Here is a 26419-nt window from a genome sequence, read left to right on the forward strand (position 1 = left end):
GATCTCCCCGGAGCCTTCTCTTCTCCAGGCTGAACAGCCCCAACTCTCTCAGCCTCTCCTCATAAGAGAGGTGCTCCAGCCCTCGGATCATCCTTGTGGCCCTCCTCTGGACACGCTCCAGCGGGTCCATGTCTTTCTTATGTTGAGGACTCCAGAGCTGGACGCGGTACTGCAGATGGGATCTCATAAGAGTGGAGTAGAGGGGCAGAATCACCTCCCTTGACCTGCTGGCCACACTTCTGATGCAGCCCAGGATCCGGTTGGCCTTCTGGGCTGCGATTGCACATTGCTGGCTCATGTTGAGCTTCTGGTCAATCAGCACAGCCAGGTCCTTCTCCTCAGGGCTGCTCTCCAGCCATTCCCCGCCGAGCCTGTATTTGTGCTTGGGATTGCCCTGACCCAGATGTAGGACCTTGCACTTGGAATATGTTATTTGGTTTGCGTGTAAATGGAAATGGATGTAGGGATTACACTATCACAAACCCTTTTTCAGCCATAGTAACAGGAGTTTTATTTTTGAGGCATGGGGGTCTTTTTTTATGACTTATCTTTTATCTGAAAGATATTTTGACATTCTATGCATTCTTAAATTTTTGGTGAAGGTTCAAGGCTGGTACTGAAATAGGATTTTCAAGTAGGATTTTACCAAAAAAAACCCAAACCAAAACAAATCCCGAAACCTTCTAGCAAGTTGCTAGGAAAAAAGGACAGAAATACTCTTCAGTCAGTGCACGTTCAGAAGGCTACAACTGATTAATTTTTTGGGGGGCACAGTGGCTGTTGCATTGTTAGGTCTAGCTTAGCTGCTGTGCTTATTACAGAAAAGCCTTGCTAATAAATGAGTGTTGTTTACAAATTTTAAGTCCATGTGCAAAAACCATTGTGGATGAAGTACAGTTGAGAAACACTGAAAATAGTAGTGGCATTTGCCACCATTAGATAAAAATTGTAACTTTCACCTCAGAGAAAGAATTTAGGTTTCTTTTCCAGATTCTGTCATTCTCAGTAAGTGAACTATTGATGTTTTCCCTGGCAGTAGATACTGCCTGTAGTCCCCAGGTTATCCTGTCTGTGGGAAGCACCATCTCTTGACAAAATTGCGTCAGTTGTGTGACATAGGGAGGAGGAGAGGTAATGCTGACTCGCATTTTCCTCTTGAAACCGGATGAGAAAATCTTACCTTAATCTAGAGTGACACTGTATCATCTCTGGTGTGTAATCTTTCGGTGCCTAACATTTGCCGTTAACAAAGCTTTGTAAAATATGGTTTCCCATTGTGAAATGGGAAATTGGCTATTGTTACAACTCCAGCATGAGCAAAGATGCTCTATACAGTTGTTAGATCTAGACTTTACTTTTAACGGCTGTGTCTTGTAATGCAGTATCATTAAAAGGAAACTTGCTTGCAGAATCTTGAGAATTCAGGAATCAGATCAATGGCTGGATTTAAAACATTGAAGTTAGTTTTATGAAATACCAGACTGAAGAAACATTCTTTTATTTGCAGCTCTGCAATTTCAATTTGGTTTTCAAGATGCTATATACATGAAATACCGTGTACTGCTTTTAATTGCCTTCTGTAGTAAAAACTGCGCTTAAAGTAACCAGTCACTTCAGTAAGTGAGAAAAAAACACGTGCATCTTGCTTTTAACATTACATTTTCAAGTAAGTTTCAAGAGTTACTGGCTGAGTTGTAGAATCTTATTGTTAATTACACCTCTTGTCAAAGTAAAAGCATATCTGTCAGCTAGTTTGTGATGCCACTGTGATCAATTTTTTCTGAGAAATTAGAATCTATATGCAGTTAAGGGTTATCTAATCTTTTACTGTAGAGTGATTAATGTTACACTGCTTCAGTATCTTGTTACCTTAATTTAAAACTTCTTGGATTTCACACAGGAGAGCTCCTGCTTCAGCTTGGCAGACTTGAAGAAGCGGTTGAAGTCTACAAAGGACTGCAAGAAAGAAATCCTGAAAACTGGGCCTACTACAAAGGCCTAGAAAAGGCACTTAAACCAGGTATTGATGTGATACGTTGTAGTAAATAAGCAGTTTCTGCGCATTTGGAATTTATCAATTTATGTATCAAAAACTTATATTGCTTTAAAAAATAAAGCTATTATTTAAAAATGTCCCCATTTAAGTTTTGCCTTTGTTAATCTTATTGTGTACGTATTGACATAATGTTGTTTTTAAGAAAGGCTGGAGGTATTTCTTGTATTGTTACCCTGTTTTATTTAAAACCAAAGCAACAAAAAAATGCAGTAATCATTGTGCATGGTTGAAAGAAGAGAATTATTTCGTAAAAGACAGTTTTAATTTAGAATTTTTCTTTTCTCGTCTCTGTTATCTTAATCTTGTGTTGTAGGTAATACAGGTTTTGGAAAAACAGGCATGATTCTCCTGAATGGTTTTCTTTGTTGAAGATTTTAGCACAGCGATAAGGCAGGAACTCTTTTTATGACGAGAGATAAGTCTTCCACTGCTGGAAGAGGAATTTACAGATGCTGAATGCCTGAAATCATTCAGTATGGCTGTTTTAAAAAGAATGAAATGGAAGTTAATGTTTAGGAAGTATATAGCCATTAGTTGCTATATATTCTGATTCTTTTTTTAACCGAGTATAAATCACTCCCCCCCGCCGTCCCCTTCCCTTCTTGCCAAATAGGAAGGGGAAAAAGTAAACTGTCACATTCTGTTCCAGCTAGTATGATGGAGAGGCTAAAGATCTATGAAGAGGCCTGGACTAAATACCCAAGGGGACTAGTTCCAAGAAGATTGCCATTAAACTTTTTGTCGGGTAAGTGCATTTTTGCTGAGCAGGTAGCGGTCAACACTTGTGTTTCTTACATACTAATGTTTTAACAGCAATTGACTGCAATTGACCAGTAATGTGTGGTAAAACAAAATCAACAGGTCTTTTTCCTCTCAAGGTGAAAAGTTTAAGGAATGTCTGGACAAGTTTCTAAGGATGAATTTCAGCAAAGGTTGCCCACCAGTCTTCAATACTTTGAGGTCATTATATAAAGACAAGGAGAAGGTAGGTTTTCCTCCCATGTTTTCCATGTTCTACCTTGTAGCTGTGATGCATTGAAGAGATGAAGGAAACTTTTCTTCAGGGCTCACTCCATCGGTACTGTTCTATATTATGGCCTAGTATATCTAGAAAAAAATCAAGTACAAGCATACATAGCCTTGTACCAAGTTGGTAAATGCAGAAAACTAAGATTTACTAATTATAAGCTGCATACAGGTTAACTAAGGGAGGCTTGGTCTTAATTTGTTAAGAAGAGAGGTGAGATTGAGTGCGTTCCCATATGTATTGCTGTCCAGGATATTGCAGAATTCCTGAAATATATAGAAAAATAGTTTAGGTAACACAAAGTAGTTCAAGTTGAAATGAAATACCATCTTGCCCACAGATATTTTTTTTTTTTTCTTTTTTCGTCTTGTCTTGCATGTGTAGGTGGCAATCATAGAAGAGCTTGTGATAGGTTATGAAACCTCTCTAAGAAGCTGCAGGTTATTTAACCCAAATGGTGAGTGCAAAGACTGTCGTACCTCGTGGAAGTACTGCCTGGCATAAGCATTACATGGCCATTCAGAGGCAGGGAATTGGTGGGGAACGAAGAAATCGGGATCATGGGTTTTTTCCTTTTTTTCCCTAACACAGAACTCTGAACCATAGCCATCCTCAGAGTGGGTTTAAGCTGACAAATATAAAGCCTGTATTCAAAATCTAGTCACTTGTTCTAGAAATTTTTCCTGGATACACAAATTTGGTCGTCTCTTTTCAGTTTTAAGTTCAAGTATTCTATTTTCAAGACTTGAGTATATCATTGTCCAGGAAACTGAAATTTGAAAGCTATGTTAGACCTTTAATTACAGAAATGTCGAACAAAAACTAATAGATGCTGATAGCACAGTCCTCCGGTGAGGGAGGGTTTTGAGCTTTTGATGGGGGCTGGGTTTTGTCTTTCTGGGGATTTTGTTTGAGAATTAAAAAAATGTTTTCCCGGTTTTGACTGACAATGTTTTCCCGGTTTTCTTGTGAGGTGTGGGTCTACGTTTATTGAATCCACGCCTTAGTTTCCTCTCTGGTAGCTTTATGATGGTTTTTTAGTCATTCGCCCAACTGCTTTGTAACATAAAATCTCCAAGAAAAATATTTTCTGCACAGAATATCAACAGAGGATAGTCTTGAAACTTTGGTAGATGGATTATAATGCTATAATAATCAAGGTAGCATGAATGACAATATACATTTAAACGTTACAGGATAATCCTAATTATTAAAGACATTTTTATTGACGTTATAGCCAGTTATTTCCTTGCTTTACAGAAACATTAATGCAATACTGTGTTATGAAATTGTCACCTAAGTTGCCTGTTAAACTTTTCCCTCAAATTTATTCCTATAGGCCACAAAATAGCCACTTTAATACCTGTTTAAATTTGTCCAAGCATTTCAAACACATTTGTGCTTTCCTGGTTTAAGGAAATGGCTTACTGTTATTTCAGTTCAATATTTGCTTTGATAGTAAATTTCATTCAAATAAACATTTTTCTGCTACCTTAGAATGAGTGCATGCATATAATTGCATGGTTAAGTTAAATCATAAACTGAAGAACCAGAAGCTTTTGGCAGGACTAGAGCCCCCACACCCTCTTTTCCCCCTGCAAGGTGCTATGCCTCATAATTAAAACTGAGTAGTGAATTTAACTTTTAAGACTTCAGTAGTATTTTGGATTTCAAGCAGAGCTCTTTAACTTTCAAAACCAACTTGTGTATAGGAATGTTTTCCAGGATACGTTTAGGCAGACAGTGATGATGAATTTGTCAAAGGTGGAGGCAGAAATTATTTTAAAGCTAGGGTTTGGAACAGACAGCCTGTTTTGTTTGAAAATACTCAAGTCTATGGGTTGATAGCGTGTAAATGCTGAATGTACTGAAATAGTTTGCATTGTTACTGTGCAACATTTGTGTTTAGCAGGACTCTTTGCTATACCCTTCATCTGAAACAGTTTTAAATAAGAACTCTACATTATGCACTGCGATCTTGCACATCTGGCTGCCTTGATTAAGGGACCAGTTGAAACAAAATGCAACTCCCCTCTGCCCCACTAACTCACTTTTCCTTTCCCTTAAAACCACAATATGAGAAGGGAATGGTATACGCTCAGGTCTTGTCAAACCATAGACTTTTCAGTGGACTTACCTGGACCCAGGTGTCTGGAAGCACTCCCAGGTCTGATGTGACAGCGTGATACAGAGGCCGAATTAACTTCAGGGGCTGTATCTATAGCACTCTGCTTCTGGCATGTTGGTTTAATAAACTGAACCAAAAAAAAAACCCTACCTCCATTTTTCTCCCTCCAGATGATGGTAAAGAAGAACCTCCAACCACTTTACTCTGGGTCCAGTATTATTTGGCTCAACATTATGATAAAATTGGACAGCCATCCCTGGCTCTAGAATATATCAATGCTGCTATAGAAAGTACTCCCACTTTGATAGAACTGTTTCTCGTGAAGGCAAAAATCTATAAGGTAAGTTTGGCTTATTCTTAGTGACCATTTATTCTTATTGGCTTATTCTTAGTTATTCATTTGTTATGATGGAAGACTTTTACGTATGCTTATCCTGTAATGTTTTTGATGTGAACATTGAAATGTAAAGCTTGTACTAGGCAAGACACATGGAGAATCCATGGAAAATTACTTAGGGAATTTTAGTGAATTTCTATATAAGGGTATTGTTTGGCTGCTTTGATTTTTTTTTTTTTTTTTTTTTGCTGCATATGAATGTGCCCCTGTGAAGGTTTTTAAGCCAATAAAGGACAAATACACTGCAAAATGTGAATTCTCAGTTTACAATTACATTCTTCATATTAAAAATCACACTAATAAATTTCATTGATATATTAAATGTCTTCCACCTATTCTTACCTTGCCCCCCCCACTTTTTTAACTACTTGAAAACAATTTCTCAACTACACTATGGTGTTGTATCAGAATGGGATTATCCAGTGCATTTTTCAGGAAAAACGTTTAGCGCCAAAAGACCTGTTCCGTAATGAGGGAAAGTAATTTTCTGCTTTTTTTCTTTAAAGATGCATTGCTTTCCTAAGAAAGTTATTTATTTAAAAATGTCTAAAAAAATAACTAATTGCGTTAAACAGTGAGTAGATACAACACGCATGTTTTATAATTACTGAACATAACTTGAATTTCTGTCTCTTTAAGCACGCTGGAAATATTAAAGAAGCTGCAAGGTGGATGGATGAGGCTCAGGCTTTGGACACAGCAGACAGATTTATCAACTCCAAATGTGCAAAATATATGTTGAAAGCAAACTCCATTAAAGAAGCAGAAGAAATGTGTTCTAAGTTTACGAGGGTTTGTTGCATTTAATTATAGCTCTTGAATAACGTGGGCCTGATCCTTTGTGGAGTAACTTTTTGTGTTAACTTTCCACGCACCTTCACTATAAGTTCTGTTTCAGAGCAACTGTGGTTGTTTTCTTCACTGATGGTAGTCAGTATCAGGGTTTGAACTAATCTTGGATAAGCAGGATTCCTTTGTATTAAGTGAAAAGTCTAGAGTTTGGATTTGATCATTCCTGCCAGGTAGGAAAAACACGGCATGCCTGTTTTAGAGATAACCTCAGAAAATTATTTTTTTCAAAGTAGTCTTTGGGATAATGTTGATTCTGTAGGATCCTTGAAAAATCTGATAAAGTTCCCACGTCTCTTATTTTTTTCTAATGGTAATAAGGGAGTTCAGACTTCTCTTGGAACAAAATTTCTCTGTGGCTACTACTTGAGAGGCTCTTGGAGATTTCTTTCTTTTGTGAACAAGTTTTGATCCCTAAGGCTATGTTTAATAGTGATGAAGGGAAGCTGCATATTCTGTCTTTTTTTTTTCTCCCCTCGCTTACCCATGACCAATTAGCTGGCAGAAAAAGTTTGCGTTATGCAGATTGCTTAATGTCATGCATCAGCTTTTGTCCCTGCAGTAACCCATTCTAATAGGTTTGATGGTCTCACAGGTTAGTTCCTTTTCTAATTGACTTGTCTTGTTGTTATTCTTTCGTAATTGAAAGTCAAAACAGCTTAATGTAGTCTTTCCAGAATATTTGGCAAATGATAGTTTTAGAATACTGACAACACATAAGTGGTATTGCCCGTGGGAGGCAGGCAACAAGCTATTGGGACCTCCCTGCAAAAGTAAAGCCTTTTTTTTGTCTGTTTTCCCATTTTTCTCTTCTCTCTTGAGGAGCAGGACAGTAGGTTGAAGAGCCCGGGGTCAGGGGGAAGCTGAAGGATTTTTGTGAAGTAGAGGCTGCCTGCAGGCAAACGTAGAGGGGAGGGGAAGTTCTGGGGGTTTTTATAAGCTCACTAGCTTTATGTGGAGTTTTTGATGCAAAACTGCTATGAATCTAGGTTAATTGACCTCTCTCGACACCTTAAGCAGCTCTAAGATGATGTCAAAAAAACAAATATGTAATCTTTTTCATCTTCTTTTGATCTCATATCTAGTGCTCAAACACAAGCTTCTTGATGGGGGAAAAAAAAATCATTATGCTAAATTAAGCATAACAAAAATGGAACTAACAATTTTTCTGTTTTTTAGCTGCCTAAATCAGACTGGTTTTAAGACTGCCTTTTTCTCTCATTTGGGGCATTCTCCTTATCCTTCCATTTGAATATTATCTGTCATTTTCCCAGCCTTTGCTCTCGGCCGATTCTTGAATAGCCTGGGTTTTGCAAGATCAGAGTAAAGTCATAATGGCTACATCCAGCCCAAGTAGCTGACTTTGACATTGAACTTGAAAGCCATATGATAAGTTCTACAGATGTATACAAGTATATATAAATACCAGATTTTAAAGACAACTGTAATCTCCTTTTCTGAATCAGAAGGTGTCAAAGCTACCAGTATTTCTTTTGGTTTGCCGCTGCTCTCTAGTACTGATCACATGAGAAATAACCTATTACTACTGTCAATTACTATACTTAGCTCAATCAGCATGTCTCTGGAAGACAGTTTTGTTTTTAAAAAAAAAAAAATAATTAAAAAAGTCCTGCAGGTGTCAGTGTCATGCCACACACTAGAACTTTTCTGCCATTTTTCTTCATGTTGCAACATGTTATTCGTGCACACAATATTAAAAACACTGAGTGTCTCTCCTATCTTAAAGATGAGGAACTGTCACAATTAAATGGTCACTACCTGGCTATTCATTTTGTATGGAACATAGAGGAGGGTTATTTTGTTTGTTTTTTTTTTAAATAATGAACAAAGCAAGTCCACTGTAACTGTGGCATTTCTGATTTTCAGGACTCGAGTTTTGAAATTTAGCATTCTTTTGATAGCCTCTTTATTTGCGCTTTTAATTAGAGCAAGATAAAAGAAATGGCAGTTAACAAATTGAATGAGACTTTTTTTTTTTTTTTTAATAATGCTGTTTTTGCTTTTAGGAAGGAACCTCGGCAGTAGAGAACTTGAATGAAATGCAGTGCATGTGGTTTCAGACAGAATGTGCGCAAGCTTACAAAGCAATGAACAAATTTGGAGAAGCACTTAAGAAATGCCATGAAATTGAGAGAGTACGTATCTAGTTAAGCTGCCTAGGTTGGAAAAAACTAGCTTAAGTTTACTGTGCTAATGTTTCCTTTCTGAGCAGTAAGTATACACTTCATGTAGCTTCAGGAGAGATTTTATTTCATGTTGGCTACTGGTGAGTTGATTAAATTGCATTTCTTCTTTAAAATACCATTGTAAACTGTGTATTGTAAAGAGATTCTATAAAGTCATTTGAAGATCCAGGAAAAATCAGAAAACTCTCAGAAATAATCTGTTGGGTTTTTTTTTAGCAGGGTGCCTAAAATAGATATTTAGGTACAAACCAGCAGTATGTGTACTAAAAGAACATGGCTGAGCTGAAAAGCCCAGCCTTAAAGTAAAAATGTTGCCTTGGTTATTGTTAAACCACTATATTTTAGAGGAAGAGAATAAATGTAAAAAAACCTAGAAAAAAATATTAAATATCTTTTCCTTTAAAAAAATTCATAATACTAAGCTACAGTTTAAAAGAAGCTATTAGAAATAGAAAGACTTCTTGAAGCAGAAATTTTATCCAAAAGGGGGGATACTTGCACGTTAAATGCAGATCCATAGGAAGGCAAACAAAAAAGTTTGGGTGCACAAGTTCTAAGAAAGTTAGTATGGATCGGTTGTTTTTTTTTTTAACCTCATTAGGTTCTAGAAAAAACACCAGACGGTTAAGGGTGTAAATGAAGTGCTCAAAGAGGAGGACTTATGTCCTGGTTTGACATAAAAATGTGCCTAAACCATGACAACTTAGTAGGAAGTTGCCTCTTTGCACATAGAGAGGCATAAGGAGATTTCAGCACTGATGCTTTTCTGCAGGGGGGGACTAGTCTGTGGAATATTCCCAGATTAGAACAAAAAGTGATTCGTCAGGATCACGTTCTGTTCACACAAATTCTTTAAATAAATTTATGTAAAAATCCTTTTAAAAGAATTTGTGTAAGAAACTACTAGTCTTGTAAATTGTCTTGGGTACCAGAAGAGGTCAGCAAATGAAGAGCTGACTTAGGCCAACCTTAAAAACATTTCGAAGGAATTAAGTCACTGGTTTTAATTTATTTATTGGATTAATTGATTGAAGGTGTAGTAAAGATCAGAAATAGATAAATATGCTGTATTCGGAAACCATCAGCAAAGCTTTTGTAAGAAAAGCTGTGCCTCCTCAATCTTTTAGAGGTGCCAGTTGTGCTTAAGGCATACCTTAAAGCTTAAGAGAAAACAGACTAGGAGCAAATAATCAGCTTTTACAAGAAAATGAGTTTATCATGGAGATTACTAAGGCATCTCTCCAGGATCTTGATCGTTTGATATATCAATAAATTATCACAGAAAGGGAGCGAGTAGTGCAAGAACTACAGCTGCACTGTCTCAATACTAAATGTTAAAATGACGCATGAAACGTTGTGTTCAGCAGTGAAGTCTGAAGGAGGGACAAGAAGAGTTCTTTGCCTATGCATAAGTAGTAAAAAGTCTTACATTAATTATTGCTGCTCAGGAAAGAAATCCTGGAACCTTTACAGAGACAGTGTTGCAAAAGCTTCTGTGGTGGTGCGGAGCAGCAGTCAAAAGGACAGTGTTGGGAATTAAGTGACTAGAGAAGTAGTAGTTCTCTTCCATTATATAAATCTGTTGTACTGTTTACATGTGAATATCACACCTCCTTAAAAATGTGCTAGTAAAATCCATGCCATGGAGTACCTTTGACATTAAGAGATTGCAATTAGCTTGTCATGCTTGTTATTTTATCCTCGGCTTTGACAAGCAGCAACTGAGTTTAGGATGAAGTTGTATGGGAATGTAAGTGCATGGAGAAGTTGAAGAGGGGAATGACTTTTCACTGCTTCTCAAACGAAAACAAGGGGATGTCAGGTGACAGTGAGGAAAGCGGATCTTGAACAAAAGGAAGTACTTTCTCACACTACGTGTGATTTAAGTGCGGAATTCATTGCCACAGTATTTAATGGAAGTCAAAATTATACTTTTGACTGAAAAAATTAGAGGAGTTCATAGAAGAAAAATTCTTCAAGTGCTGTTTAAATACAACAAATGTAGAACCTTTGTCCCTTAAACTGCAGATTGTCAGAGGGTAATTACTGTTAAATTTAAATATTTAATATTTCTCGTCTCAGTTAAGTTGTGTGGCGTCAGGTTCAAATTAAGACAAGAAGAAGTCTAATAGAATTTCTTGTAGCCATTTTTTGATGTGTTTTAAATTAATATACCTTTGTCCCTTAAACTGCAGATTGTGAAACAGGTGAAGTTTGGTTCTGACCTAAGATGCCTTCTTTTCACCATGACTTTATTTTTGGAGCATTTTGTTAATTCGCAATTCTAAAAGTTAGGGTGTATTTGTCAAACAGCAGGATTTTACTAAATTATTCCTTTGGGAAGAATGTATTAGAAAAGTCAAAGTTAGTACCAGATTGTTAATACTTGCTAAATAACGTTATGTTGTGTTGTGTTAGCATTTTGTAGAAATCACGGATGACCAGTTTGACTTTCACACTTACTGTATGAGGAAGATTACCCTTAGGTCTTATGTGGACTTGTTAAAACTAGAAGATGTACTTCGACAACATCCTTTCTACTTCAAAGCAGCACGAATTGCCATAGAGATATATTTGAAACTTCATGATAATCCCTTAACAGATGAAAATAAAGAACACGAGGCTGATACAGGTATTCAACCCTCAGGATTTATTAAACATGCAGTTTCACTAATTAGTGGATGTTTTATGAAGATCCAACATGCTTATAGTTGTCAACTGTAGCAGCCAAAAATAAGAGTTTTGTCACAACTCGGAGTAGGCAAATTGTAACTTAGCCTGTATGTAAAAGTAGATGTTCTACTGAAAGTTAAACTAATACATGTTATTGTTATGGTTATTATAAAACAGTGATGGTTTTTGTAGTCACAGTTGTAATTCTTAAGTAAAAGCGTTTGTGTTATGAAATGGCTGAGAAAATACAGAATTGTCGTAGTTGTTGGTCCATGAAATAACAGATTGAAGCAGGTGTGCTTGGTTAGCTCTTTCTACGTGTTTTATCAGTATGCAAAAATTTGACTAGGTAGCAACTTAAATTTTATCATCTCTTGCTTCTGATGTAAAAATAATGTTTAAATCCCAATTTCTTTTTTTTTTTCATCTCTGATTGGAGACCAACTTAAGTGGTTATGGCTTGGGGCACCTCAAATGGTATGAATAGAGGCTATTGAATCCTTCAAGAGCAATTTGTCAAGTTTTAATATTTAAATTTAAATATTTAATATTTCTCGTCTCAGTTAAGTTGTGTGGCGTCAGGTTCAAATTAAGACAAGAAGAAGTGTAATAGAATTTCTTGTAGCCATTTTCTGATGTGTTTTAAATTAATATGCCATGCTTTAATTGGAGGATCTGGATATGAATCAAATGTAAGATGTCTGTAGGGCATTAAAAGTAAAGCTGGAACTGTCTATGCCAAAGTGCGACTATTTCACCTTATTTTTGTTAGATTATGTAATTACTACATTAAACATAACTCGTGTGGTGTAGTGCCTAAGGAATAATTCAGTGTGTATTGGTGTGCACTTTTACTCCTGGCACTGGATTTGTGGAGTCAAGCAGTAATTACTTTGTACTGCCTTCAGCAGGTTACACTATTGTTCTAGTTCCTGTTGCCCTCATCTCACAAAGGAATTTGTGAATTATGAAGCAGCAGCACAGACTGTAAAATAATCTAAAACCAACTTTTACAAATATAACAGCAGCATTACTAGTTAGTAGATAAGGTTCAAAAAAGATTATGGTATCTGACAACTGATTGAGACTGTTAATATTGGACATCAACATTGTCTGGTTTTGCCCTTCGCGTGTGTACAGCGAATATGTCTGACAAGGAGCTAAAGAAGCTACGAAATAAGCAGAGAAGAGCACAGAAGAAAGCACAGCTGGAGGAGGAGAAGAAGAATGCTGAGAAGGAGAAGCAACAGAGGAATCAAAAAAAGAAGAAAGATGATGATGATGAAGAAATTGGAGGACCGAAAGAGGAGCTTATCCCTGAGAAATTGGCAAAGGTGCTTACTAATGTAATAATAAATTCATAGAAATTTCTACGACAGTTACAGTCAGCACACATACAGTTTGAAAGCCATTCAGATAACTTATTTATTTTTCATATGGCTTCTCTTCACAGGTAGCATTTAAAAAATAATTCTTTTCTAGGGATCGTTTGTTGGGTATACTGTCAGTAATGTGATGAAATCAAAGCTTCTATGCCTAGTCCTCAAAGGCAGCAATTGAAGTCATAGACATTTGCTACAGGTGGAATTGTCATCATGTGTGTATTGCACTAACTTGTTGATTATACCCTGTTTCTAGTTGATCGGATGGAAGTCTTTCTATTCTGTATGTAAGGTGATTATCATTCACTCTTTATGTCCCATAATTTTTTTTTTATTTATTAAGAATAGACAACCTGTGAAAGAGGAGACATTGAAACACTGAATGCTTTAACAGCATTTGTTTGCATTTGTTTTGAATGGGGGACATGGGGGAAAGGATAAAGAAGCTGATTGGAAATAACGGTAGGCTAGTCTGAGATGGATTTTGAGATCTGGATTGTGAACTGTAGAGATACATAAAGGGGAGGTGACCCAGAAGACTATTTTTGTGCTAAACGGTGTACCTGTAAGGAGCAGGAAAACATTCGAAAAATGTAGGGAGAGATACACACTGGAAAAATAAATTTCTGGTAGTAGTAGTTTAGTATCAAAGTACTGATATATACGGTATTTGGTGTTTTTCACATTACATGTATAATGAATATTGTTGGGTCTTGGGGAGATGATATTTGAAAGCTGGGATAGCGAACTTCGCTTTGTAGGCAGGAAACAAGTGACTTTAAAAACTTGACTGGTCGTTTTAGGAATAGTTGTCAGTATTCTCATTGTTTAGCTCACTGGTTGCGAGAAGCAGCACGCTAATTGCAGCGCTAGTTAAGATTGAAATGGTCACAATGGCATGTATTGAAATTGAGTTCTGGAGTAGAGGGACATCATGGGATACCACAGGAAAATCTCTGCAGTACCCAAGATTACAGGGAATAGTTGCAGCTGTATAATGCATTCCTTTAGCAAATCTTCCCTAATTTAATATTAGGAATTATTAAATTTGAATGTCTCCAAATTTAATATTAGAATCATGATATAGACACTTCCAAATTCAGATGGTTCCCAGTGTCAGAAGACGATTTCTGACATAGTTGGTCACTTGCGAATGGTTTTGCTGAAACAGTTGCCCCTGTACTTCTTTGGTGGGTGTGTAGCTTTGGCATTAAAGGCATAGCTTTGAAAACTTTTATTATAGGTTCCAAATAGTTTAGCTGTGACTGGTGTGTGCAAACTCATAACAGCACATATAAATGGTGCTTTTTTTTTTAATGAAAACTGCTGTGGTATATGGGTAGCAGGAACTCGATAAGGTCCATCATTGTCTTCATTATTTGCAGTGAAGTGTATTACTTCAATGTTACTAAATTGTTATTGACAGACAAGAGTCAAATTTTGTATCTGATTCTTAGAGACTAGCTTATGTTCATAAAAACATAAATCTGAAGGACTGCAGGCAGTTCTTGTTCGAATTACCCCTCATCTCTAGATGGAACAGATCTGTCTGTGAAGAGTCCTGGCACAGAATTAATTTGTGTTAAAGCTGTCCACTTACTGGATTATGCTAGATAAGACCCAGACACCACGATCGATATCTAGTTACTTCAAGCTTCCCGTTAATATCTTGGCTGGGAATGTCGCCACGACCTGGCAGCTCTCAGGAACCTGTCTGAAATTCACATGAGCAGATTGTCGTGGCCATAAAGTAGTTGTTTAGCAAGGTCTCAGGCCCACGTGTGTAGACTGGCATGGGGAGCCGTAGAGTCCGTTACAGTGTGGCTTCAGCTGCATTTTGTGTTTACTACTGATGTATGATAGAAGGCAAAAGACTTGTATCTATAGGAAGATGAGATTTGTAACATCACAAAGCAATTTTTTACACTTGACAGTCTGTTTAGACACTACTATTGAGCGAAAGATGCAAAATTTGTAATATGAGAGGTTCTAAGCATCTTATGCATTGCCTTATGAGAGCAACTCTGATGTGACTCAGAAATAGCTAATTCTGTTGTTGTAGTTACTAGGTTTAAACTTTGTGACTTAGTTTTGTGTCACTTCCTTGAATCTGTAGGTTGAAGCACCTTTGGAAGAAGCCATTAAATTTTTAACACCCCTGAAGAATTTAGTGAAGAACAAAATAGAGACGCATCTTTTTGCCTTCGAGATTTATTTTCGAAAAGGTAGGTGAGAAAAAAGCAATATGCAGTTCTTAAAGATGTATATTAGAATTTAAACAAAAAATATTGATGAGATATGAGGAGTCAGTCACTGTCGAAACACACAACTTCTCATTGGACCGACACAGCAGCCATGAGCAGTCTGTGAAAACCAAAGTTTGAACATTTGGTGATTATCCACTTTCTTTGCTCTGTTTAAATCTATAACCAATGAGACTGTAGTTAATTCTCCCAGCTTGTATTTGCCCTGGTTATTTGTTTTATCTATATTTCGCAGAACTACACACTGTAAAGAAGTGGTGTTCAGTTGCTAATGAGAACTGGTCTGTTGAAACATTTTTGAATTCTTGTATCAGTCAAATATTACACTTCAAGAACTTAGTATGTTCAGATTTACTTCCTAGTTTAACAGGCTTAATTCACTGGTTAAATAAACATGTTAGAAAAAACGGCACACTCGGCTTTAACTTCTTCTGATCGTTCTAATTTCAAACATGAAATATTCCGGCCACATAATGCAGTGAGTTCCAACCACAGGGTTTTGACCGTTTGCCAACGCTTTCTTTTTCCAGAGAAGTTCCTTCTGATGCTTCAGTCTGTGAAGAGAGCCTTTGCTATTGATCCTAGTCATCCTTGGCTTCATGAGTGTATGATTCATCTCTTCAGCAGTGGTATGTATCTATTTGATGTGCCTTCACCTGTACACGCTTCCAGATGATGCCCAGCCCACGTATGGTCGTTGATTTTTAGTTTATAGACTGTTAGCACAACTAATTCAAAATATTTAATACACATATCAGACAGCTTATAAAACAACTGATTCGTGCTAAAACTAAGTATGTTTATGATGACTGCAGCTGGATTTAGTAGTTATTCCAACAAGTATTAGTAAGTTTTTCTGAGAATGTGAGTAGTATGGTGAGCCCCTGAAAGAGTGAGTGAGCGAGTGAAGAAATGGAAACTGCAGAGTGAGGAATCTGGCTTTTCTGTTGGCAGCCCGTGTCAGCGTGCGAGGAGAAGGCTTACAATTACATCCTTACAATTGTGTCCAACTCCTAGGTTGGAAAGATTCTCTCCCTTCCCTTACCCCAAAGGTGACCCTTTCTGCGGATAGCTACAGATTAGATACATTTAAGAACAGACTTGTATGACCTCAATCTTTGACCCTAATAGATTTTAATCAGTAAGAGAGTGTAAAAAGGCTTTGGCTTTTTCTAAGCATCAGAAAACTGTCACAGTTAAGCTTTTTCCAACCAGATCCCGTTATTTACCTTTTCAAATTCCATGTATCTTCCTTTGAGACTTTTTTTTTTCAATTATATTAATAATGTAAGCATGACAAATATTAAAATAAATGCATAAAGTAAACTTCATTGTGATTACCTCTCTATTAAGCTCTTTTTTCCAATTCAATAGTATCTGAAAGTAAGGATCTGCCTGATGCAGTTAGAACAGTGTTAAACCAAGAAATGAATCGGCTTTTTGGAGCAACTAATCCAAAGAACTTCAATGAGGCTTTCCTTAAAAAGAACTATGACTCACTACCACATAGGTTATCAGGTATTTTGCCTTTATCCTTTTCCTGCCCTGTTTCTGTATTTTCTGTGCTTATCTGGCAGTGGCATCTCAGTATCAGCACCGGTGATGTGAAAGTCACTCTTTCCATCAGGAATGCTTTTCTTCCCTCGGTTTGTGTTTTTGTCACATGACCACCAGGTTGTCTGTGGTTTTCTTGAATTATTTCTATATGCTGCTAAAATACAGATTTTTGGATCTCTCTGCTCTGTTTTCATTTCTGGTGCATGCTGAATGTATCACAGGACTGTAACTGTATTAAGGCATGTGTGAAATAGCTTGTATGAGCTATGGTATGCGAAGCAATATTTCTGAGTTGCAAAGTTCTTTTTGATACTTGTATTTGAAGAGGCAGACTGCCAGCAGAAATCACTGGGCGAAACCAGGTAACACCCAGAGCTGTCGGCATGCCTAACAAGAGGAGCTTAGATGGTGCTGGTTATCCGTTAGAAAAGGCTGTCTGTCAGTAGGGACGACGTATAACAATGGGTACCACGTGGGAAATGGGATGTAAACCACCCAGTGGGGCGGCTTTACTGTCGTGCCTCAGTCTGGGCTCAGACCTGGCCACAAAAAAGCAGTGAGTTTATTCTCACATCTTTTCTGGCATCAAGTCCCTTCGACTGCATCTGTGCCGTGAGAGTGGGAACTGTGTCCTGGTTGTGTCCTGACACCATATTGTCATGAGAGTTCTGTGGGCACATCTCTTCCATGCCCCGGTTTCTGTGCAAAGGAGATGCGAGCAGCGGTGCTGGAAGGAACTGTGGCGTGTTGCAGCAGGTCTATTTGTTATCTTCACTGCCCGGGATTCCACAGCGCGCTGCGAAATGCTCCTAGCCTGCAGTGTAGACAATGCCTGTTTGTTTTAATGCTTTGTCTAGCATCGAACAGCAGGCTTGAAGCTACCCTTCTACTTGCTCAGGTGTCAAGCTTTAATGGTCCAAGTGGTTCCATTTTGAACTACTACTGTAGAGTTCAGCATCCCCTCTTAGTCATATTATTTCTGGTTTATGTTTGTATATAAGACGGTTTTGGTCATCCTCTTGAGTGATGAAGCTTATTTTTCTTCCTGTAGCTGCCAAAATGATGTACTATTTAGATCCTTCCAGTCAGAAAAGGGCGGTGGAGCTGGCAATGACCCTGGATGAATCCCTCATTAACAGAAATCTTCAGGTAACAGATATCTATAAATTATAAACGAATTCTGGTATATCTATGGAAGCTTTATGCAAATTACAGAGGTAAGAGGAAGCTGAAATTATTGCTGTGACTTACAGTAAGGGTTGTCATGTGAGAGAAAGGGAGTATCAGGTTCATCTGAACTGAGATGTTTAGTGTCCTTTTCGCACATTTAAATTAATTTAGTTTTGTCATAATATGGCAAACAGCTAGCTAACAGCAGAAACCATGGTATTGCCACAGGGAGTGGGAAAGCTTATTAAACACGAGAGAATTCACGTGGCAAAAGATGCTAAAGCTCCCCAGTAAGAAAAGATTGTAGTCTGTCCGAGCTTTAGCTGTTACACAGGCGATTGCGTTCACAAGAAAAAGATGGATTTAGGAGTGGCTCAGGGTCCGTGAAAGCTTTCCATATCCATCCCCCTGCAAGCTGTGGGAATTATCTTAGTTTTAATAAAAGGTGCATATGTAAGTTTTCACCTTAGTATGTAGTTAAGTAAAAAGCTTACCAAATTTTGAAATTTTGCTCCGTTCTGGTGGTTATGGAATAATCCCCCTGTGCCACTGCCACCATGCCCCTTTCCCCACTCCCCCACCTTCATCTGGGAAGGCTATCAGTTCTGACTTGAAATTCAAATTATTCAAGAGAAGGTAATTTTTCTTTTTAGTATCTTCAAATGTTTCTTATAAACAAATTATTAAACATGGGTTTTTTTCTTCCTATGACCGCACAGTGGCAGAACCTTACCTGACAAAGCAGAGAAGGAATAAAATGTCCTTTCTTTTTACTACTCTTTTATAAACTATTTATGTATCCCAGTCAAACTGTTTCCTTTGGCATCACTGTGAGAGTGTCCAGCACATTTAATTAAGTATTTAAAGAGATTCCTTGGCAGGCTGTGCAAACTTTAGGACCTTTCGTTTCTCTTAGTTCCTCTGGCACTTTATTTCTTTATTATGCTCTTTACGTCTGGGGACTCAAGAATTTTTTAGATCTATTACAAGTAAAATTGGTGAGCTTTCTAGTAATATTATTTTTTTCTGAGCAAAAATCAGCATTTTCCAGAAAAAGCATCCCCTTGGAAATATACTGGGTTCAACAGGACTGTAATTGGGAAGGATTTTAAGTTCACAATGGAAGTTTTGGACAAAATAGAGTAAAAAGGAGGCAAGAAAAGATAATTTGCCATGATTTATAAATTTACTTTGGATGTTAAAGATTCAGATCCTTTCTCTAGCTGATCTGGTTATGGGACACAAACATGTCTTTTTTAACCTAAGTACATATTTGACAGTTTTCATAAATTGTTTTTGTGTTTGTTGGGGTTTTTTTGTGCGTTACTGTTCAAGCAGTCTCAAAAAGCTTAAGGTGGATTATCAATAGATTTAGAAAACAAAAATTAAGTTGCCTTCAGCAGCATTCTTTTTGCCTCACAGCTGTGGGTTTTGCCTGAGAATGGGATTCTGGGAATTGGACTGGGGAAAGATTAAAATGTAACCAAAAATGCCCGGTTGTTTTAGAGGTGTTCCCTCGGTAGGACTACAAGAAGCAGGTACTTATTCAACAGTGTATAAAGGTGATATACCCAGCACTGTGATAAAAACTGAAAAAGTTCAATTTGAGCATTCTTGATGCCAACATAAAGTAAGAATTGGAGTTCTACTGAACTTTTAGATGGGAAATTGAAACTATCCTGAAAAAATGAGAATCTGAAGGAGTCCAGGCATTTGTTGAAAGGCATTCTCGTGTGTAAAGAGATCAAATTTATTACATTTCATTTTAGCAAAGACCAGCTGTCTCGGGGCACATGGCAGGCATAAATCTAAATATATTTGACCTTCTGTGGATGCCAGTGTCACAAAGAGCTAATGTGAGGAAAAGGGGTTGTCGAAGAGAACTTTGTAACCCCATAGCAGGAGGACAGAGCCGTTAATCTCAATACACAGAACAAATAAAAGCTATAGTAAATGTCAGAGAAGTGGGGGGAAAAAAATAGCTTGCTATGCTAATGCTAGCATACACGACACGGATGGATGTTAAATGCTGCAAGGCTTTAGTGAAGCGCAGTAGGTCGGTTTGTCATGCTTGGAATGCAAGTTGGGAAAAAAAAAAAAAAACCCAAACCAGAAAATGTCCTTTTTTTCTTCTAAATCATGAACAAAAATGGATATGAAACTGCAGGTAAATCTGAAGGATATGATAATATCTGAGTGATTTGGTTGGATTCAGTAGTTATAAACACAATTCATTGTCGCATATCTTTAAATGTAAAAATGTGGGTTTTTTTCCCCCTACCAGAATTGTTTTCGCATCTAATTATGGTTATTCAGCTGATGCTATTTTTACATTTTAATTCTATTCCACAATTCTTCCAATTCTATTTGAAAGCACGTTCACAAAAGTCATTATGAGGAAGTTCTAGTATATGTTCTGGATTCATTGTTTTTATTTGGGAACACTAAAATTCAAATGCATGTTATATGTTACTTGAAATGTTCAGTGTATCCCAAGACTGGGGGGAAGAGGGGATACACCACAAACCCAAAAGACAGATTTAGTTGCGAGTAAGACTGGTTCTTGGTTGCCAACTTGTAAGAATAGAGATATTTTAATTTTTTTTAGGAAAATAAGAAACAGGTGACAACTGAGTATTTTCATTTTCACTCAAGTTTTCTAGCTGTTTTTGAAATGCCTTTTAAAACTGCATTATTTCAAATCAGACTACACTGGTATTTCACGCTGTGTCTGGTTAAAAAAATGTCCTTTGATATCGATAGAAACCTGAAACCGATACTTGGGAGTTTGTTTTCTTTGTAGTGTTGTATTTCTGGTTTGTGAGTGTTCAGCTGAATGTTTTAAGAAACCGTAACACTTCTTTATTTTTCTCTTTAATTAGACTTGTATGGAGGTTTTAGAAGCTTTATGTGACGGTAGCCTTGGAGACTGTAAAGAAGCATCTGAAACTTACAGAGCAAATTGTCATAAGCTTTTCCCTTATGCTTTGGCTTTCATGCCCCCTGGATATGAAGAGGATATGAAGATCACAGTTAACGGAGATAGTTCTGCAGAACCTGAAGAACTGGCCAATGAAATATGAACAACTTTATTGGAAAAAAAATGACATTGGACCATATCTGGTGTATAATATTTTTGTCACGCACCTGCTGAATTGTTCTAACGTACACAGAGAACAGAAGGAAAAAAAAAATGTTGCCTTCAAATAGTTTTACTTTTTTTTTTTATCCTGCTGACAAAGTATATATATAAAATATCTAACATATTACTGGTTATAGGTTGTTCGGTTTCTTAAAAATTAAAAGCTGCTAAAATTGAAGAAAAAAAACCCCAAACCCTTCTCCTTACCTACCTACCCATGTTTTTAAACTAATTTATATGAAATCTGGAGGCATGTAGCCCTCGGAGCAGGTGTGTGGCAGAAATATTACTTTAAATTTGTCTTGTGAGATTACTGTTATCTCAGACAGCAAAAATGCTGTTTTAGCACTGGATTCTTTCACTGAGCACAAAGAGTTGTTGGGGCTTTAGCATCTGACTGATTTTGATGCGGGGATGATTCTGTCCATAGGAAGTACGCAATGTGAATCAGAATATACAGAGAAACCTGCAACATACGTGTTACGTTGCGGGTGCTGGGACATACAGATATCAGGCTGAATTAAGAAACATAGTGTGTTCAATAAGCTTGTTGCGTCTCTGAAATTCACTGTACACGATCAGTTTGGTGTTCTTGCACCACAGTTTTTAACTGAAGGAACCAGTTAAAACTCTCTCTTTGAATTAAACGGGGCGGGGGGGGGAGAATCAACATTGCTGTTCTTGAGATGAACCTATCGGCATAGGTTGGCCAAACTTTTTAAAACTGTAATGCAAGAACCAAATAAAATTATGCACTGTGATGTGGCACCAACTAATTAGAAAGATAGCATGCATTTTTCACGTAGAGTGAAAACAAAATGAGAACATACTATGGCTTGGAAGTTGCAAAGAGGAGAACTCCTGACTACCATTTTGACTGATCAAGAGACTAATAGTTTAAAACCTCAGCAGGCCTTGTTCACGTTATGCAGAAAAAAAAAAAAAAAAAAAGAAAAAAAAAAAAAAAGTGCTGCAGTTTAGATACCTCTGGAACTTTTCCACAGTGTCACAGGTTTGTAATACTTGAAGCCCTACATTTCTAAGAATATATTTCTTGCTCAGTTGTTTCAGGCAAGCCCAAGACTTTGTAACTTTTAAGGGGCCCAAGATTTTTTTTCAATAACAGACCAGCTTCTTATTCCTGCAGTTACAGATGTAATTTCCTTTGTCAAACATAAGGTACCAAATATAATGCAATAAAACGTTTTGAAAAACAATTGTGTGAATATTTAAACCAATCTCTGTTGTACTTTGAAAACGAATGGGTTCACTAGAGTGCAGCTCAGGGTTGGCTTACTGTGCTGTCCGGTTACGCTAATAATGTCACTGCTGATGGGTGGTTGTTGAGTATAAAGTGCAAATGCATTATATGTAAATACTGAATGTCTGGGAAGTCCTATAACACAGAATGCTTTACTACTTGGCTTTTTAAGTTCCACCAGTGTTACGTTGCATTTTGTTTTCCAAGTCAAGCTTCAGTCTACAAGTCGACTGTGTTAATAATATAGATAAGTGCTCAAATGTGGGGTTTTTTTTATAGGCTCATCATATAAAACAGAGCAGAAAATAAACTACAGCTTATAAAGTGAGTGCCTTCTTTGCTGCAGGAGTTCAGTTACAGAGTCTCTGTTGTGTGGATACACAGCCTTTCCTCTTCCACATCATGGAATTCGGTGATTGACACGACTGACGGTTGAGAGATCCAGGAAGACTTATTGGCGTTTGTAGTTTTCTAACTGTCAGAAGAACAGGTTTTTGTTTCTTGTATATTCAGCACCACTTTCCTTTCACGGTTAGACTATCGTTGTGTATGTTTTCAGTGTAGTTCATGTCGGAAATGTAAGTTGTATTGCTATATTTGTATATTTAATCTGCTGGGCTTTTAGGAACTAGAATACCTAAGGAGCCTTTCGTTGACTCTGGTATTTATGTCTAGATCTCAGTCTTTTCTGCAGCCTGAGATACTTGGACTGCATGTCTTCTGCAACTACTGAAGATGGTTCAATCTTGCCTACTCAAGCTATGAGCTTTTGGCCTTGCCTCTGAGTATTGCTGCCGTTTCCTTGGCTTCTGATGCTTAGCTGGAGGCAGATGAGTGCTCGCTCACTCTTTTTAACAGATTGTGAATTGCATCAAGCAATTTTTTTTTTTCTTTTTTTCCAAATTCTGGGTTTTGGGTGCTGCCTATAAATGGGATTATTTCCTTTTTCACCGCCTGTTTTTGTGTTGAAATAGATGAACTAAAAGCAAGAAGTTACTTGTTCTCTTTCATTATGCAAGCGGGAAAGGATATTTCTGTGGGCCTTCCAGAAGCCTCCATCTACACATCTGTTGTGATTTCCCCAAAGACGCTTCTTCATAACCTTGCTGAAGGGCATCCCTATTGCTTCAGCGATGATGCTTTCGGATTAAAGAGGTTCCTCGTCCCCTTCCAGAAGACTGCAGTCCCAGGAAATGAAACTTAAGCTTACCTGAAGAAGAAGGTTCTTTAATTGGCAGACGATTTGTTATTCCTTCGTCTTCGCATCTCTCCTGTTAGATGCAATGCTAACTTCTGAGGAAGAGTTTTTAAGAGCTGGAAATGAAGTTACAATCCAATGCGATGAGTCTCGCTCAGTAGTAGCACAGAGTGTCATGCTACGGTGAAAACTTCCCTTGGCATGCTGAGATCCAAAATTGTAATCACTGGTGCTCGGCTGCGCAAGCAAGTGAGCAGAGATTGCAGTCGTGATCAGAGTGACCAAGAATGTCATTAATGACATGATTTGGGTCGATTCTTCATGATTTTTCACTGGAGAAAGTTGTTTTCACCATCAGTGGAGCCACTGGTGATGGTACATGCCATGGATATCTTTCCTGAGGGAAAACAAAGTTCAAACAACAAATTTTCCCCGGTTAGAGAGTGTAGGTGGTGCAAATGCACATTGCGTGAAGCAATGCCAGAGTCAGAAGTGGACTTCAGTTGTAAGTAACTGAAAGTGGTTCTTTGCCCCAAGAGGATAGGTGAGGTACTTGCTTTTTTCCCAGTTGGAGACCAGAGCATTCAGATGCGTGGTATGTGTGAACAAACAGGTAAAATAGTCTCAAAATTATCTATTCAGTAACTCATTTATTTGCATCTTAAATGCCTTAAAAGCCTCTATATTCTTCTACAGCTATGTAATTTGTCAGTAGAGGTCTTAATACTTCCATGTTCATCAGGGAGGAATCATGTCCTCATGTGATGTGTCAGCCAGAAGACAACGGATTTTGTCACTCAGTTTTTCTTGTCGCGTAGGGAGAAAATTCCAAGTTTCCCAGGGAGCTCTCTAGGGCTAGGTGAGGTATGTATAATTAGCCTACTAAATCTTCCTTTAGTCTTTGCTTTGCTTTGGTTTTCCAGGTCTGGAGGTGCTCCAGCTGTAGAGCAGACCCTGGAAGTTGGTGTAGCACCTTACTCTTCAGCCAGATCAAATTGTCATTGTCGTTACAGAAAGAAAAAAACACTGATGAGAGTAGGGTAAGATCAGGCCTGAGAAACCAGAGGTCCAAATCCACTTGCGGTATCACGCGAGCAAGTTCAAATAAGAAAACTTGAGATCTTTGTCTAACACGATGCCTTTGAGGGTTTGAGCAACGGTGCCATCGTTCCTGCAGCGCCAGCAATCCCCTACGCCGCAGTTGCGCTTTGAACGTGTGCCACTAACGCTAACAAAACCCCTTGATAGAATAATCCAGCTGAATTAACGTGGTTTTATTTTTGCCTTTTCATGAGTGCTTTAAATGTTTTTGTAAGTGTTCTGCACCGGGTAGCTAGCTAGCTTTGAAATCTTTCCCCTCTCTTTCCCCCTAAGAAAGTTTGCTCTAAAAAGGCAGTTTGTACCTAAGTGGTAATGTAAAATAGCTCAAACTACGTGGAAGTAAGAGTTAACGCTTCTCTGATAATGTACTGCTTTGGGATTCTGTGGAAGAAAACGTTGCAAATGTAGTATAATTAGACAGTCATATCAGTAAGGAATTGAGCGGTCTATAAGCTCATTAATGGAAGTTTAAGTTCTGGATGGAGGAAAATAGTTACTGAGCTTGGGGGAAAGACTCTTGCTTCCAGGAGCGTTCCAGTTGTGAACTGGTCTCAGATGTTGTAAGGAGCAAAGGGCATGTGCTTTTACAAAACTCATGGTCGTGCCGTCATGAGTATATTTCCTGGAAATCAAAGCTGCGGTCTACAAACACCAGTTTTAACGCCTGTTGCAGGCAGAGATTCTTCTTCCCAAGAGCGTACAGCCAGCAGTGGGAACGGCAAGGAGCAACGGATAGAGCAGCTCAGCAAAAGGAGACTGAAGTGCGTTGTAAGGAGGTGGCATAATAGAAATTCCGTTTTAGATTAAGTATAAAATAGCTTTTTTTTTTAATTATTATTACTAGAAAGATTGCCGGAGCTGTAAATACTATAAATGCAGTCTTCCCGTGCCAAGGAAGCTGTAAATGTGTATTACTTTTAGAGTGGTACAAGCAAATAGTCGTATGTTCACAAAGATTCTTGCTTTGTATGTTGGTCTTCAAGTAAATTGTGGCAGAAAACTCGGAGGACGAAGTGTGTCCGGTTTACAAGGGACCGTATCAAAGGGTTTGTAAGAATATTGCGAGAGAAATATTACTAGAAAATCCAAAGCATCTTAGAATAGCTCTCCTAAGATGTTTGTTGTTTTAATTGAAAAATGTTACATCTGCTAACTGTTCGTAACAAAAGACAAAAAGTACTTTTACTAAATACTTCTGCCTGGCACTGCCCATTCAATATCTACCTCTACTAGTCCTAGTCTAGTTCAGCTACTGCATAATTTTAGCCATTTAGCATATAACATAGGAAAAAAAAAATAAAAGTGTCATTTACCTGGTTGGTGAACAAATGTACGATGATGGATAACGTTTAGTTTTAAACTGTAATGCAATAAACCACAAACTTAGTGATAAGTCCTGTTGGTTCAGTGCAGCAGCATATTTATTGCTTCATTGCCGATCCGGTCAAAAAATAAAATAAAATAAAATAAAATAAATCTTAATTATAAACTCCACCAAGTTACTTGCAATTGTACTGGGATTTGCTTTCCCTTCCAGCCTTCCTAACTGGTTAACAATGTTGTACTGTGTTTTTACGCTCTTCTCTGGTGGTAGCAAATATCAAAACTGGCAGGAAGTCAATCAATGAATAAAAATGCTGAGTTCTGTTTGTAAATGAGTGCTAGTGTTTCCTTGCAGGCTTCAGCGTCCTCCTTAGCTTTGTAATAAGCGACCCCTTAATTCCCCATCGTCTCCTTCCACGCTGACGGGTGGTAAATTGGGGTGCGGGTCTCGCCAAAAGGAGGAAGAACCGTTTAGATGTGGTGTTGGGGGATATGGTGTAGGGGAGAACTTTGTAGAATAGGGTAGATGGTTGGACTCGATGATCCCAAGGGTCTCTTCCAACCTAGACAATTCCATGATTCTATGATTCTAAGGTCAGCCCGGAAAGGCTGCGGCTCCCTTCGGAGTCGGGCTGGAAAAGAACCACCTTTGGTGAGGAGCCGCTTTTCCCACCCTACAAGCTG

General features: G+C 37.9%; 1 protein-coding gene across 1 annotated transcript in view; it reads left to right on the forward strand.

Annotated features, from left to right (window-relative positions):
* Positions 1–22069, forward strand: part of NAA15 (N(alpha)-acetyltransferase 15, NatA auxiliary subunit) — a 26315-nt gene extending 4246 nt beyond the window's left edge. Inside the window, exons 4-18 of the mRNA XM_009892172.1 lie at positions 1901–2020; positions 2706–2801; positions 2935–3041; positions 3468–3540; positions 5382–5551; positions 6248–6400; positions 8485–8613; positions 11083–11296; positions 12478–12671; positions 14836–14944; positions 15514–15612; positions 16358–16501; positions 17592–17689; positions 20593–20604; positions 20737–22069. Coding sequence (XP_009890474.1) covers positions 1901–2020; positions 2706–2801; positions 2935–3041; positions 3468–3540; positions 5382–5551; positions 6248–6400; positions 8485–8613; positions 11083–11296; positions 12478–12671; positions 14836–14944; positions 15514–15612; positions 16358–16501; positions 17592–17689; positions 20593–20604; positions 20737–20793 — 1775 coding nt within the window. The 3' untranslated portion in view covers positions 20794–22069. The remainder of the gene's footprint in view (positions 1–1900; positions 2021–2705; positions 2802–2934; positions 3042–3467; positions 3541–5381; positions 5552–6247; positions 6401–8484; positions 8614–11082; positions 11297–12477; positions 12672–14835; positions 14945–15513; positions 15613–16357; positions 16502–17591; positions 17690–20592; positions 20605–20736) is intronic.
* Positions 22070–26419: the final 4350 nt, after the last annotated feature.

The sequence above is a fragment of the Charadrius vociferus genome, unplaced genomic scaffold, assembly GCF_000708025.1.
Source record: "Charadrius vociferus isolate BGI_N301 unplaced genomic scaffold, ASM70802v2 scaffold199, whole genome shotgun sequence".
In the NCBI taxonomy this organism is placed as follows: Eukaryota; Metazoa; Chordata; class Aves; order Charadriiformes; family Charadriidae; genus Charadrius; species Charadrius vociferus.